At 39.1% G+C, this 15,399-nt stretch overlaps 1 protein-coding gene across 5 annotated transcripts in view; it reads right to left on the bottom strand.

The window, feature by feature from the left end:
* Positions 1-15,399, bottom strand: part of FNBP1L (formin binding protein 1 like) — a 56,203-nt gene that overhangs the window by 13,383 nt on the left and 27,421 nt on the right. For all 5 annotated transcript variants that reach the window (XM_065675423.1, XM_065675424.1, XM_065675421.1 and 2 more), the window contains exons 2-7: positions 13,251-13,366; positions 6,255-6,308; positions 3,601-3,748; positions 3,173-3,235; positions 1,495-1,599; positions 834-962 (exon numbers count right to left, since the gene is read on the bottom strand). In XM_065675423.1, coding sequence (XP_065531495.1) covers positions 834-962; positions 1,495-1,599; positions 3,173-3,235; positions 3,601-3,748; positions 6,255-6,308; positions 13,251-13,366 — 615 coding nt within the window. The remainder of the gene's footprint in view (positions 1-833; positions 963-1,494; positions 1,600-3,172; positions 3,236-3,600; positions 3,749-6,254; positions 6,309-13,250; positions 13,367-15,399) is intronic.

Genomic DNA, 15,399 nt, shown 5'->3' with positions numbered 1-15,399 from the left:
CTGGAACATATCAAGCACTGTTAACTTGGTGCACCCTTGAATAAAGTCAGTATTTTCACTTTACTTTTCCTCACTCTATGTCTTAGAGTCAGTTTCTACAGTCACAGTATCTCCCAAACGGCCGAAGGTCAATGCCAACACACTTCTGAACTGTCCTTCACCTGACACCCTGAACTGCTTTACTTTAAACCAGTTTTGCAAGGTCTTTGACTTTGAAAGTATCTTAAAAGAAAAAACAGTTACATGAAGCACCTTAAAAAGCCCACTTTTTAGGTACAAAGTATTGAGCCGATTTGAGCTTTGAGGGGTTTTTTTATTATTTAGAGAGTTCTGTTGATTGCTGGTAACACGGATGAAGCAGTGACAGGGGGAGTAGTTCTGCCCCCAATCCACCCATTTTATACCTGCGTATGACATATTAAACCACACAGTCACCATTACCTACATGCTTTCCTCTACCTCTCTGCCAGAGTCAAGTCATTCACAAACACACACACAAATATCAAGAGAACTAGTGATCAGGGTCTTACTGGAATGACAACTTGAAATGTTTGCTCTCACCTAGATGTCTCAAATGTTTATTTTGCCATGCCTCTTCAGCGATATTTAAACAAAGAGGCTATAAAATAGACTTCATAGAAAATGCAACATTATTTTCATTACAAGTCTTAGCATAATTACTGTAAGCAGTGTCTCATGATAAAACAGAGGTTGCATCAAGATTCTGCTCATTTCTTGATAAAGCGATCCACTAACCCCCCCCAAATAAAGTTCAGGATTTTAAAATCTACTTCTCCTTTAAAAGACCTGACCTACTTTGTCTGTTTTCTTACCTTATAAATCTGAGGAATGACGATGTAGTAGTGTTTGTGCTGTTCTCCATTAAAATTCTGTAGTTGTGCAGCATACTCATTTTTGTTTTCATCAGCCATATGTGTGCGCAGGTTTAACTGTTGCTTAGCCTGGGAAGAAAGTGTTATCAGTTCAAACATGTCTTGTGTTTTTCAGTTACATATAGCATTGTTTTATTTTACTAGCTATGCAAAAGCAGTAATCTCAAGTCATCAAAACTGACATCCTTATAATTGAAATAGCACATGAAACATCATCTGTACTGACAGTCTACAGATCTAATAGCTCTATATGATACATAGCAATGATCATTTTAGCTCCCTTACCCAGGTTGCTTAAACATGTATTCTAAAAACCGTAGAAGGGACTGAACATACCTGTCACAAGATAACAAATACCACTAAGCCTCTGGTATGTGTTGAGATTACTTCATCTCAAGAGCCTCACTTTGAGACTAATGAAACATAATCCTTCCCTGTGCTCTTTCACTTTACTGGAATGTTGATTTTGCACATAATACACAAGCACATTGTATACACAATTCTATATTCAATTCAAAGAATATTGTTCCACCTCCAATGATAAACAGGCAAATAAAGTATTTTTATAATAAAGAGAGTAAAGAAACAGCACTGCTCTCACCTTCTCAACATCAGCTTTTGTCGCATTAGTGTCGTTGTCCAGTCTTTCGTAGCTTTGTTGTGCCTTCTCTGCCTCCCTGCATTCTCTCTCAAATTTCTTTTTGCTCTACAAAAGCCACAGATTTATTGCTTCAACAGCCACTATCCACCCCCTTTTGGCTTTGCACAGTAATCCTGAATTCTAAATATCAAACCTTCCAAATAAATATCTGAAATCCACTAAGTACCTTAAAGTAAATGTAGTTTAGTTCTCACATCACACAAGTCTCAAACCTTTTCACCTTTTCTATTTAAAACTTACTTGAAACAACAGCAAGGAAACAAGCCTAATTATGCTACAAAATATCAAATAATCAGAACACAAAACAATCTATTAGAAAGATCCACAGATTATTATAAACAAGCAAGTCCACTTTATAGCCTGACTTCAATTAGATAAATGGGGGGGGGGGGGGGGGGGGCAGGGGGGAGGAGGAGGCAAAAAAACTTAAAACCTGGGCTTGCCTGAGTAAGATTTTCAAGTTCCCTTCTTCAGTGATCAATTTTACTGGAATTAAACTAAATTATTTTTAAGGTAGCCTGAAGAATTCATGTACATCACAAGTTCTTAGCATATCCATCATCATCAGTGCCCATATCAAGTGCCATAGCTGTAAGCAGCACAGATAACAGCATTCAAGGAACTTGATGTTCAACATATCTGGCTGTTGTCAAGACAACTGCTGTAGGAAAAACTGCTGCAGGAAAAACTGCTGCAGCTCAAGAAGTTGGTATCTCTAGAGACAAACCAGTAACAGAACCTGTGTGAGTGCTGCTCTCCTGCTTCAGGCCAAGTCAGGCAGCGGAGGTTAGTATGTCCCTTAAAGGCTGTATGCATTTCATAGACTGATTTTGCACACATTGCACACAACACGACTGATAGATTGAAGTGAAAACTCCCACATCTGCTTCTACTCTGATCCTCTGACCACAAATTAAACTCTGGCACGACACTGAAGCAAGACATTGCCTGTCTGGGTCCACAACAACAAAACAGAAACACACCCCTCCAGTACTGCTTCACAAACTGGATTAAAGATAGAAGAAATTTCTAAGACACAGAACCAGCAGAACATCAGAAAGCATCTTGAAAACAGTTGATTTTTTTTATTTCCATATCTTTAAAAGAATGTCTCTCAAGAAAAAGGAGCTGACAATCTGTTCTAGAGACATTTGCTTCCTGTTTTTCTCTGTTAAAAGTAATTCTCCCTCCTGAGGGTATGATAGTCAATAGCTATATTCTTGATAAAACCTCATGTAACAAGCCTATATAGTGACTTAAGGTTTTATCTTCATATAAATACATTGTCATTATTAATGCCTCTCTAAAAAAAGAAGTAGCCTGTGAAAAAGCAACCAAAGTCATCTGTGCCTATGTTAAAACCAGATTCCTTTAGGCTGGATAAAAGCCAAGGCTTCAGTCAAACATATGCAGCAGAAGCTGTTTATAGATCTTTTTTAAACAGGGAACTACAAATATACTGAACTGTATTTCGGATGTTACTAAGTCTGATTTGGACATTCAGTAATATAGCTAAGCATTGAAGTCTAAGCAAGACAGATGACAACAGTCCATTCACAGACTGTACATTATTAACTTGAACAGGAAAAAAAACACGCACAACAAAACGCAAACTCACATTATCCATCTGTTTCCAGCACATGTCCAAATACTGCTGAGCCTTTCGCCCTTCCTGAAGATGCTAAAAATACCACAGATGAGTTTACTTTACATATCTTTTTTATAGTATTGCCATTACTTAGTCCCTGCTCTAGTTGACACACTATGACACACAGCATCTCACATTACTAATCACATAATAACAGTATCACAAGGGAAAATTACACTAGCAAAAACCTTTCTAATAAGCACTGTCTCTCAAGATCTTAATTTTTGAGTTTGTAAATGTAGTAAGCCAGTACATAAAAATACTGAGTGACTTCACATGTGTGTTTTATAAATTACTAAACCTACTTATTGCCAAAGTCATTAACTCCGGTAAACAAACATCAATTCAAGAAAAAACATACTCAGTTTGATATCATCCATTGAAAATATAGAAATTACCATTTTCCTCTCAGTTTTTAGATCATGAGAGTATCTCATCAATTCTCCATACACTCTGTGTCCCATTTCTTCTGCAACTACTTCTCGTTGTCCAGCATAGTCATTCAGCTCATTAAGGATGTTAAAAAACGCAATACATGATGTAAACCTGATGGCAAGCACACACACACAAACACACGTAATACAGAAAGTGAGACAGTTTGTTTAAACGGCATTCTTTTAGTACAGTCTGTACTCCTGATTAATTAAAAGAAACCCCCATACATACTTTACAATAAACCTCATCTTAACGGTAACTGAATTACAGTATAAACATTAGTTGGGAAAGCCTATGTTAAGCCTAGCATGTACTATATGTTGCAATACCTCTTCAAATACATTTTATAAGAGTATGGGTTATTGTGGACGGAAAAGAAAGAAGAAGAATACTACCTGGAAAGCCCTGTAGTATAGTGTAGTATCTCCTAAGCTGCCAACAGAGGCCTGAGCCTGGGAACGGTTACATACATCCCTAGGCTCGGAGGCTGAACTTGCAGCAGAGATGATGTGCTTGGTAGTCTTGAGGGTGGAACATGCCAATCATACCACTCATATGCATCCCGATGGATGATCTACAGAACAAGCTTTGCTATCAGCTCTGGAGACAGCTGCCTGTTTGCCTGCCCACCTCTTGGCTGGAAGTAAGGTGCCACTATGGCTGGCACTGAAAAGGGGTAGGGGGGAGGTAAGAGGAGGGGCAAAGGGTAGAAAGTGTGTGTGGAAGGGAAGAAAGAAAAACAAACACAGGCACCACATTAAAATATACATCTTTTTCTCTTTTAACTATGGAATACTGCCACATTCATAGGCTTGGCTCTGGGGAATTCAAATGCAACCCTAGCACTAGAAATCCTATTCCCTATGGCCTAGGATCTTTAAATAGTCAAAAGAGGAAACCCAAGTGTGAATTCTCAGGCACTCTGCACAGCATGTGCTCTGGCTGCAGCCTGAAACTTGCCCATTTCTTTACTTCATAAGTCATGTCTAAAGAAAAAAAAAAGTATTGTGTATTTTCTAAATGAGTAAGAAAAATTCTCCTGGCATGAAGAGTACAACAAGCACATCCCTGATAAAGAGTCAAAAGTAGTTTAGCACAAATTGCTCCTCCACATTCACTTACTTTATCTCTGGAATCAAAGCAAGCCAGCAGCAGTTTAAGGACTCTGGTCAAAAACATGCCAATTCTGTGTACACTCAAGTCTCAACATGCAAATGCACAGCTACATTCGTACTGCCATACAAAAGCACTGAAAAACTCTATCAAACTGAGAAAAAAACACAGCCTAAAGATATATCATAGGCCTTGTATTAAGAAAATACTTGATTGCTTTTCTATCAAAACAATACCAGACTGTGCACAGCACACTGAGCTACTGCTTTCACACCTCCAGCTAGCTTAAGGTCCATTTGGAATAGAGCAAGCACAACCTGCCATGTTTACTGCTTTAAAAGATGAAAGTAAGTAAACTCAGACCACGCTTAAGGATTACCAAAGAACTGTAAGAAGCCAAGCACAAGTCTTTGTTCGTCTTAATCAATTAAATACTTGGTCTTAAAAAACGAAAAAAGAAACCACACTTCCCCCCCCCCCCCCATAAATAAATAAATAAATCACAAGAAGAAAACCCCACAACACAGAAACAAAGAAATAAAGAAACAAACAAAACCCACACACTGGGGAAGGACAGCCTCCCCGACCCCTCCCCCCAAAAAAACCCACCCCACAAACCAACTAAAGAAAACCCTGAGGCAAAACCAAGGAAACATACAAAAAAGAAAGGAAAACCCCCCCACCAAGCCCCCCACCCTCACACAAACAGACCACCTCCAACAAAATTCCTGAAACAAATCAAAAAACCCGGGGGAGAAGAAAACCCAGAACAAACCAACCAACCAACCAACCCCCCCCCCAACAAACCACAGATCAAACAACCAGAACACAAACCCCCCACACAAACAAAAAGGCAATTAAAAAACCCCAAAATCAAACCACCCCCCCAACCCCCTGAAGTGAACAAAACAAAAAAAGCCCCAAAAAACAACCAAACAAAAATAAAAACCACACACACACACACACTCACAAAACCAACCAACAAACCGAAACAAGCCAACCCCAAAGCAAACCCAACATCTAACACCGGAAAGAAAAACCCCTGAAACAAAATGAAACAGCCTGGAAGAAAAAAAAAAGGAACAACAAAAACAAAACAAAAAAGGCAACCACCACCACCATCAGAACCCAAAACAATGCCAAAAACCCCCAAACAAAACAAACCCTGAGAAAGAAAAACCACAAAGCCAAACCCCCAAACCCCTCCCCCTGAAACAAACAAACCAACCAAAAAAACCAAACCCCACACACACCATGGGCAGGGGGAGGAGGAAACACCCAAAACCAACCAAAAATAATCCCAACAACCCCCCCCCCCCCCCAAAAAAGGGAAAAAACCCCAAACCACCAAACCTTTCCCCTAAAACAAAACACACACAAAACCAAAACCCCACAAACAAAAAAACCCCAAAACACCAACTCCTCCCTCCCCCCCCCCCCCCCCCCCAAAAAAGAGCAGAGAACACTCATTCTTACACATCGACCTTGCAATGCACGTTTTTACCTGGGTTCCTCATCTTTGGGCGAGCGTTTAGGGCAGTACTTCTTAACCAGATTTCTGTAAGGAAGAACAAACCAAAGATGCTATTTCAGGGTCTTTCTTGAGAAGACGCACACACACAGACACTGAAAACTGCACAAACAGATCATTTATCTTCCATGACTTCAAGGAACAACTCTATTCCCTCTGTCATGTTACAGGGGTCCTTTAGATGATACAAGGCAAAGATCTGACAGTGTAAACACTTGACATCACTGACCCAGAACAAGACATTTATAAGTATTTTGAAGCCTCTGTTTCAGGGAGACTAGACATAAAATTATGAGTTCTTTACCATCCTTTTCTCACACACAAAAACAAGCCAGCAAGCTAGCAGACAGGAAAAAACCAAATACACGATCACTGCGTAATACACAGAGAGCACGCACTGTATGCTTATACCCATGAGCACAAAACTCCATGCCTGAATTAAGCTTTATGTGTACATTGAGGACAAAGGTTTTAATAACCACAGTATCTGCACATCTTCAAGTAGGCTATTTCCAGAACAGAAGAGGCAACATCTGTTTTCAGGAATAATTGGAAAGTACCAGCTTTTCAGAGACAAAGCTAATCTGTAGAAGAGGCTCCACAGAACTAGCACCTACACAGTGCCACAGTCCAAGAACAGTGACAGGAACTCATCTGCTTATCATACAAATGCAGAAAAGGCACCTTAAGAAATACACTAACGACATCACCTGCTCTACCCTACAGCATAAATAGCACAGGTATATATAACACTGCTTACACAGACAGCTGCAAACTACATGCAGTTAGAGACCGTTACAAATATCCCAAACCCTGTGAAGAGGAATAGCAGCAGCACAATTTTACAAACAGGAGGGGTAAGAGCAACGTCCAATCACTTTCTGAATTCTTATCTTCTTCTACATCAACCCTGGCTTTAAAACCCAGTTTCTGCAGCACAGCATTCTGCCCTGACTTACAATACTGCTTTTCTGACAGGAATGAGCTCTTTTAAGATTCCTGAGATTCAAAACATATGTTATCAATCTTGGGAAAAAAAAACCCAGCTTTTTAGGAGCTGGATGTTCGTAACTTTAACTGCCGGCATTCCTTATTCTAGCACTTTTAAGAATTGTCAGGTTTTTCCACGAAACTGAAAATCAGAACTCTACTACAATTCTCTCCCTGTAATTGTCATGTCACAGCAAATAAAGAATCTGGTTTTGTACAAAAGAAAACCAGGGAAGAGACACTGGGGACTTCTCCAAAGGCTATGTTCAGTCCTGAAGTATGCACCAAAACATGAGCAGGGAATTGGTGTGGAAATAGCAAGATGAGACGCTTTGTGTCTTTTCATGCCCTTAGAAATCACACCCAGGAAGAACAACCATTACAAGACAGTCGAATCTTTTTACATCAATGGGTATTAGCAGACAGAATAACTTGACTCCTTAAAAATTCCCTGCAAATTAAGAACTTTATCACTGGAGACTCTTGACTATCACCAGAATCCACTGCCCCTTGTAACGTTCTAATTGGCAGAGATTAAACAGACGTTTTGATTGGAAAATGCCTAAACCCAAGGAGGAAAAAGAAAGAATAGTCTTCTTTGCTAACATCATTCCCATGTTTCCTTTTCCCTTACATTTCCACTTTGCTCCTCAGTGCTTACTTGCGAATGGGAAAACTCCTAAAATTTATCCTATTCAGAAGGTGAAACGCATAATAAGCACACAATGCTGTAAGCTAAGCAACCACACACAAGCCCTTTTCAAGGGAAGATTTTCAGGTGTTGAAAAGGAGACAACTGGAGAGGATTTACTGGCATGCAAATTTCTGTAAGGAGTTTCATGTTATAATGTTACTTTTGATTACTTCTAGGAAGACAAAATACTTTATAATCCTTTCTCGAACTAAAAGTCAGTTTCATTAGTCATCTTAGTCTAACTATTTACCTTAGGATCACATGAACATAGTTTTGAGGCACTGTGTGAACAAGATTTAATAACAGCACATGGTACAACAATCAAAATCAGCATGGAATGACAAGCAAATGCAGAATTTAAAGCTCAAAGAGAAAGACACTGTTCACATGAACAATGAAGCATAAATGGCTTTGCAAGTAGTGAATAGCAGCACTTGGAAAAACCAAAGAAATCAGATTTAGTCTTTGAAAGAACACAGGTTGAAACACAGGTATGACTGTGGATATGAAGAGTAGAACATCATTTCAAAGATGAGCCAGTTGACATTTCAAGGCGGCATAATGTTCTCTAACATTTTTATCTAAATGTGTGTCTAATCCTTAAGATCCAAATACGGATCTGGTCTAGTTTAGAAGAAAACTGCAGCAGTAATCACAGAGCCATCAGAACTATATCAAACCCGAGAGCTCAACTGCTCTATACTTCCTTAGAAAAGTCAATTGATGACACTTTAATCCTCTCTAGAAGTTACAATTTAAACTTCTACCATACTTTGTCTTACAGACATCTGGAAGCAGCTTTCATACAGGACTACCTACATGCAATTGTGCTGCGCCTGGAATTTCACCAGCCTCTCTTCTCTGTATAAATTGGTCTCAGATCAAGACTAGTGAGACAGCAGCCTGGATGATATTACTTTATGGACTATAGAACTGTCAAGAGAAGCAGAACCTCAGCCATGTAGACAGAAGTTCCAAAAAGCATCCTAGTTAATAAACTAAAATTAGTTATAGTCATGTACATAAAACTTAGAATCATAGAATAGTTAGGGTTGGAAAGGACCTTAAGATCATCTAGTTCCAGCCCCCCTGCCACTTCTACATAAAACTTTAGCCATTTGTAAAACATTGTGTTTATCAGCTCAAAACTAAGTTTTCTTCAGTCAGTTCATATGAAAGTAAAGAATGGAAGCAGCACCATCAATATGGTACAATTTGTATTAAGGTAGCAGCTCAGGTACTGTGGCATCTGTTCATATTTAACTTCTACAGCGTCTGTACTGCATCGTAAATGAGCCTGGGAACAAACTCTGAAGTCTGCTTGCATAAGTTACTAAAACAGTGCACTAGTACTTAAAGGCATTTCATATTTATACATAAAGAAATACTTTTATTAGGGTTCTGATGGCTTCAGAGATTGCAGATCAGTATTGTGGACTGCGTGAAAATGATGTCATCAGAAAATGTTTTAACTGAAGAGATGAACCTTGGAGTTCACAAAGCTGAATACCCTTGGAGCCATTAAGAACATGTGTGCTTTGACTTGCAGAAACATCATTATAAGAACCCTGCCACAACCAATCCTTGGATAATATCCAACGGTGTTAACTTTAAGCGTCAATCAAAGGAAGAGAGATTTGATAAATGAACACAGAGGGTGGTAATTGGTGTCCCCAACTTCACATCTGAGCTTACACCCATTTTCAATTACATTTCCAAGACTGCATAGAAAAATATGGTCACTATGTCTCAATGGGACCAGACGGATGCACAGATTAGTGTTTAGAAAAACATACTTTTACACAATAGTTTGCAGAAGGAACGTGAAAAATACATTTGCTCAGATTAATCAAACATCTCCAGAAGTCACTACATACAATTTTAAAGGGAAAAACTCAAAACAGTTCTGGAAAAATCATTGCTGTTATATTTAAACTGACAACAGAGAAGCTGACTAAATTCAGAAGTCATATTCTGCATGGCAGTTTCATCTGTAACTGCAGGTCTAACTTGTATTACTGCCTGGCATCACAGGAAGTGGAATTCCTCTGTCTTCTCAAGTGTCCTAATGCTTCAGACAGCAGAAAAAGGGAGTCAACCTCTAGAATTAATTCGTGTGTGATGATGTGCAAATAAAGAAAACAGACTTTCACCTCACCCCTTTTAGAAACAATGCTCATCAAGAACCCCATTCTGATCAGTTACAAAATTCAGACAAGAGGCCAGTAATTTGGAAAAAAAAAACCCCTGTTTTTTCCAATTATAAAATAACAAACTAAAGTCATAATAGTTAAAATGAAATCCGTTCATCTACAATGCAACATGTCCATCCTGATTCACATCTCCATAACTCTGTAGTAGCAACCTTTGCAATCCTTGGGGTACCCCAACACATTAGTTGAGACCTAAACTATGCAAAAGTTCAGATTCTCCTTAAGTTAGCTCAAAAAACAAAATCACAGTTGCTTTTTCCCAGAGCAAAGTACACTGCAGGCAAAGACAGGACAAGCTCTCCAGACAGTTCTCTTTCTCCTCTGTAGACATTTAAGGAGTCCTCAGCAGTTTCGATTTTTCTCGTAGCTCGTCTCAGTATCAAAAACTGTCTATCAAAGAGCAGCAAGGGATTACTTGCAACCCAAACCCAGCATTTGGACAGGATTCTCAAGTTACCATTTCTGGAATTACTCTGCAACCCTAAACTATAATAACTGCATATAATAAGAATATAGTGAGTTCACCCAAGCAGTTCCTCATACACTGTACATGCATCACTTGTTACCTGCAGGAGTCTTGAAACAGATGTTGCACCTGGGAAAGCCTCATCACCAAGTTGTGGCAATATACAAAACCAGCAGTTATCAAAATGCAAGGGTACATATACACCAAGTGAATGTGAATTTCTGCCAGCACACAGATTCTGATTTGTGATAAGCTGTTATGAACAGTTCACTCAAGTTTTCATCCTTATGTCTGTGATAATAAAATGTCTGTGTCAATAAAATCCATAAACTATCTCAACAGAATGATGATGGCCCAAGACTGAGACCAAGACAGAAGAAAAAGTACCACCACACAGCACTAGCACTATTTCCCTCATTAAATTTGGTTTTTTTTTTTTTGCCTCCCATCCAAGTACTAAGAGAGATGCAGAACTACCAAAAGATAACCATCCACTGTATTGCTTATACGTCTACTAAACAAGGGTATAACACATCTCAGTTATAAGGGTAATTATGAAGATATCCTCAACACTATTCTTAAGATTGCATTTCACTACAAAAGGAAAGACAATGATGATTAACTAGAAATTCCTATCAGAGATATTGGTATCTATCTCACTTTAATGCTGCCAGCATTAAAGTTCACCAGAACCATAGTCGCTCACCAAAATCTTCTGTCTCAGAACTTCTCAGGAGCAAGCTGCAGGACAGCTAACTCTTCTAGAGGTGAAGAATTTTGCTTGATCTCAGTGTCCCCTTGGGGCCTCAAAACTGTTTTACACAGCTGAAAACACTGAGTGTCCTCCAGAGCAATGATGGCTGAAATCAAGTTATCACAAGACAGTTCGCTACTAACAAGAAACACAAACTAGAATATCAAAGAGTAGCTTCATGAACTGGTCTACTGGCAGAAAATCAGTCACCCACTGGTGTGTGTGCTGTCCAGATCCCTGTTGGCAGCAGGCAGGAAGTGCATTCATGCACTGTACAACAAGTGCGCAGCAAGGCCTGTGCTTCCCAAAACGTCATACTTACTGCACATGGACAGTCAGTCCAGGTATCTCACAGAAGGGGAACTTGACAGAACTCTCGGTTTTTAAAGACACTTTTCTCAAAGCCAATAGTTCTACCCAGAAGAGTAAAATGCTGAACAGAAAGGATTTCCTATTTTTAGTCAAATCCCAAAGGAATAATGTGGTGTCTCATCTTGAGAGCTGTGGAATGAACCTTTAAATATAATTAAGAAAAAAGGCATTTGTTCATGGTATTTAAGGAAAAGATCTGGGTAGGCCCATACAAATTCCGTTTTGAAACAGACAACTGAAAACAAGTCAAAATTGGGCTGTTCACTGCTGCTGTGCGTGCTTCAAGCTTTCCTTTACCTCCTGGAGCTCTTCTACACCACAGTTGGAAAAGTGGTATTTATTTCCTTCTTTTTAAGAACAAAATTCCTTCAGCAAAGTAACAGAGTATTATATTGCATGAATATACACAACCATATCAAAGGAAACTGAAAGAAATGAGAAAGGAAATAAGCAGCCTAACAGAGACCATCCACACCGTCAACCATGAGCCTCATTACTGCGTTCATGAGGAGGATTCCTCAGCTCTGTACCTGGTGACAAGCTAGTCTGCCAATGATGAGATGATGGAAAACACCACAGGAGGGAAGCTGCTATCAGTTTCAGTCTCACAAGGGCTAGGCAGCAGTTTCAGCTGAATCCCCAGAGGAATTCAAGACAGCAAAGGTCACAGTGAAAGCCAAGTTCACAAGAGTGTCTTATTTAAATCTTGTTCTTTGCACTATGTGCACTTTTTGTCAAAAATAAATCCTATTTTATTCTGAAGAACGTTCTTCTTTGCCATTTCGTTGCAGCTGCTCTTCTTGTACGATCCTTTTGTGATCCCTGAGGGGAAATTCCTCCTGGACCTAAAAGATGTTTCACTTGGCACCAACAGAAAGCAAACTGGAGACGCAAGATAAAAGGGTGGTTGGGTTACAGTCTCACCCAAAAGGACAAGACCAGCTACGGAAAGGGTGTGCTTTCAGGACAGGAAGATCTGCTGCTTTCTCAAGTTCTACTCCAGGATTTCAACCAGATTTCATAACACAATGTAGTGGGGCTCTTGCCAGCTCAACATGAGAAATTACTTAGCAGCAGAGGCTTGAAGCTGGTTGAACACACACACACACACACACCACCCCCCCCACACACACACAAAAATGCAGATATGGGTAATGCACTTTGCAGCAAATATGCCGGTAGTGGAAAAATAATACTATGGTTTTGAATATTAAAATTTAAGTCTTAAACCTTTGCAGTTCAAAGATACAAAAGGTGAGTGGGAAAAAGACAAAAAGCAAGCAAGTAAGTGCACACCCAAAGAGAACTTTCTGTTTTGGCCTGGTAGAGAAAAACTTGCCTGTCATGAAAAGAACAAGTGAGCTAATTCACTCTGCAGGTTAAAAATGGTCATTAATCACAACATTACATATTTGTCCATCATCAGATACAGGCATGTTAAGTAACAGATAAGACTCTTTAAAAAGAAAACAATCCTTACCTCAGTTGTTTTGCATAGTTTTGCTCAATTTCTATCCTTTCTTTTACAAATTTTGCGTATTTCTCCAAGAAGTCAATGCCCCATTGTGTGTGCTTGTCCAAGTTATCGAACTGATCCTTTAAAACCAAAGAAACAGAATTTCCAAAGTTAGTTAAGAATCACAGTAGCACCAGAAAGGACATATAATTTATTTATGTGCCATGAGGAAATGCTTGCTACCTGGACAGAAGTTATCTGAGTTATAAATCAGTCGTATAGCAGAACATTAAGCAGTATGTGCAGGTTTTCTATAGCTTTTTGTAAAAACAGCTCTGAATACTTGCATTTTAAATTGTATACAGTCTTTGATCACTTTCACAATGCAAATGTGTCACTTTCTCCCTAAAAAACCTTTCATTCAAGAGTGGATTTCTACCTCCAACGTAACAAAGATAAAACAAAAGATCAGTATTAGGTAAGCAAGAGATACTTCCACAAAAGAGTGGCAGCTCTAAAACACAAGAAATAGTGATTTCATTGGATACAAAAAATTACTTTCATTCTTATGATTTCCTGCTGAAAAAAAAACCAGCATTATAGCTGCATGGCTGAGTTGGGTGTAGTCTGCATCTGAAAAACATTCATTAAATCTATTCTATCTACACAGTCCGTGATCATCTCTAACAAGAGATTCCAAAGAAAGCAAACCTGTTCTTAGCCATTAAGAAAGTTATAGTAAAGCAAAGTCACAAAACAAAACAGGGAAACAGACAAAAATAAACCATGCTGCCAAAAAGTCTGGGGATTTTTAGCACACTAAATAATTTTCAAAACCAATCTTTCACTATATTCTATACTGAACAACTGGTGAAGGGCGCACTAATTAGGATAAGCTGAACATTCAAAAAGCAAGTAGAAATATGGGGGTTAAGACCAGGCAGGAATGAATATAGGTATAAAATGCAGCCTAGGAAACATTTTTAGCCTAGCACATATTTGTATTTTATGCTAAAAAATCAGCCACAAAGGAAAAAAAAGAATAAAAATCAAGTATTTTCAGCTTTCCACTGCATTTAGGGTACTTTTTCTTAACAGTTACTTAGTAATCCAAAATGATGAGCAACTGCAACATCAAAAGTTGTCCTGTCTGTGCTGAATCCAATACAGCTTCTTAGTAAATGTAAAAATAAAAATAAGAAAAGGGAAACAAAAAAGCTAAAGAAAGCATTTAAAGGCAAAGTTTAACTCACACAAAAACCGTGAAGCGTCTTTATCAGACACTCTCTTGCACTTTCAGTAACTTGACTGAACCTCATGACCTACGCTGACCTTCAGTATATCAATGTACATTCAATTTCAAAATGCAGTAGAATGATCTGAAGTCAAATTAAGAAGTATGTCACAAAATGCTGCAGGGTTTAAGACTCAAGAACAATGTGTCCAACTAAAAGAGACACCAACACAGCTATACACAACCAACAGGACTAATTAAAAATAATGTAATGGGATTAAAGTTGCTTTTAAGTCTCGCCTTATGACTCTTTCTATATCCTACATCACAGGCTAACAACCATGGCCACTAGTGCCTTTAACACGTCAATTCAATAGCATACAAGTACTGCCCACCAAAAGCACCCATCCTGTTACACTACCAACCATGTGCTCCTGCCTCTGCCATCATTCTCTCCAAACCCGCAACTGCTTTCCCTGACTCATTTCACCAGAAACAGCCAAGAGGCAAGGAGAGGGACTAAAGACAAGATTTGAACGTATTTCAGAAACCATGGCCTGTATCTCATATTGTTCTGATGTACCCACTTTGCACCAGCTGCACATTTTCATCCTAAATATCTTAAAGTGACATCCCTATGGTTTTTAGAAGTTGCGTATACATTATTTGCATATGTTCAACATCTTATTCAACATCTTCATCACTGACATGGACAGTGGGATTGGGTGCGCCCTCAGCAAGTTTGCCGATGACACCAAGCTGTGTGGTTTGGTTGATACGCTGCAGGGAGGGGATGCCATCCAGAGGGACCTTGACACGCTTGTGAGGTGGGCTGATGAACCTCATGAAGTTTAACCATGACAACTGCAAGGTCCTACACCTGGGTCAGAGCAATCCCAGGCACAGCTGCAGGTTGGGAGGAGAAGAGATTCAGAGCAG

This window comes from Lathamus discolor, chromosome 3 (assembly GCF_037157495.1).
Source record: "Lathamus discolor isolate bLatDis1 chromosome 3, bLatDis1.hap1, whole genome shotgun sequence".
NCBI classification, from domain to species: domain Eukaryota; kingdom Metazoa; phylum Chordata; class Aves; order Psittaciformes; family Psittacidae; genus Lathamus; species Lathamus discolor.
This window is presented reverse-complemented; position numbering and strand designations above follow the sequence as displayed.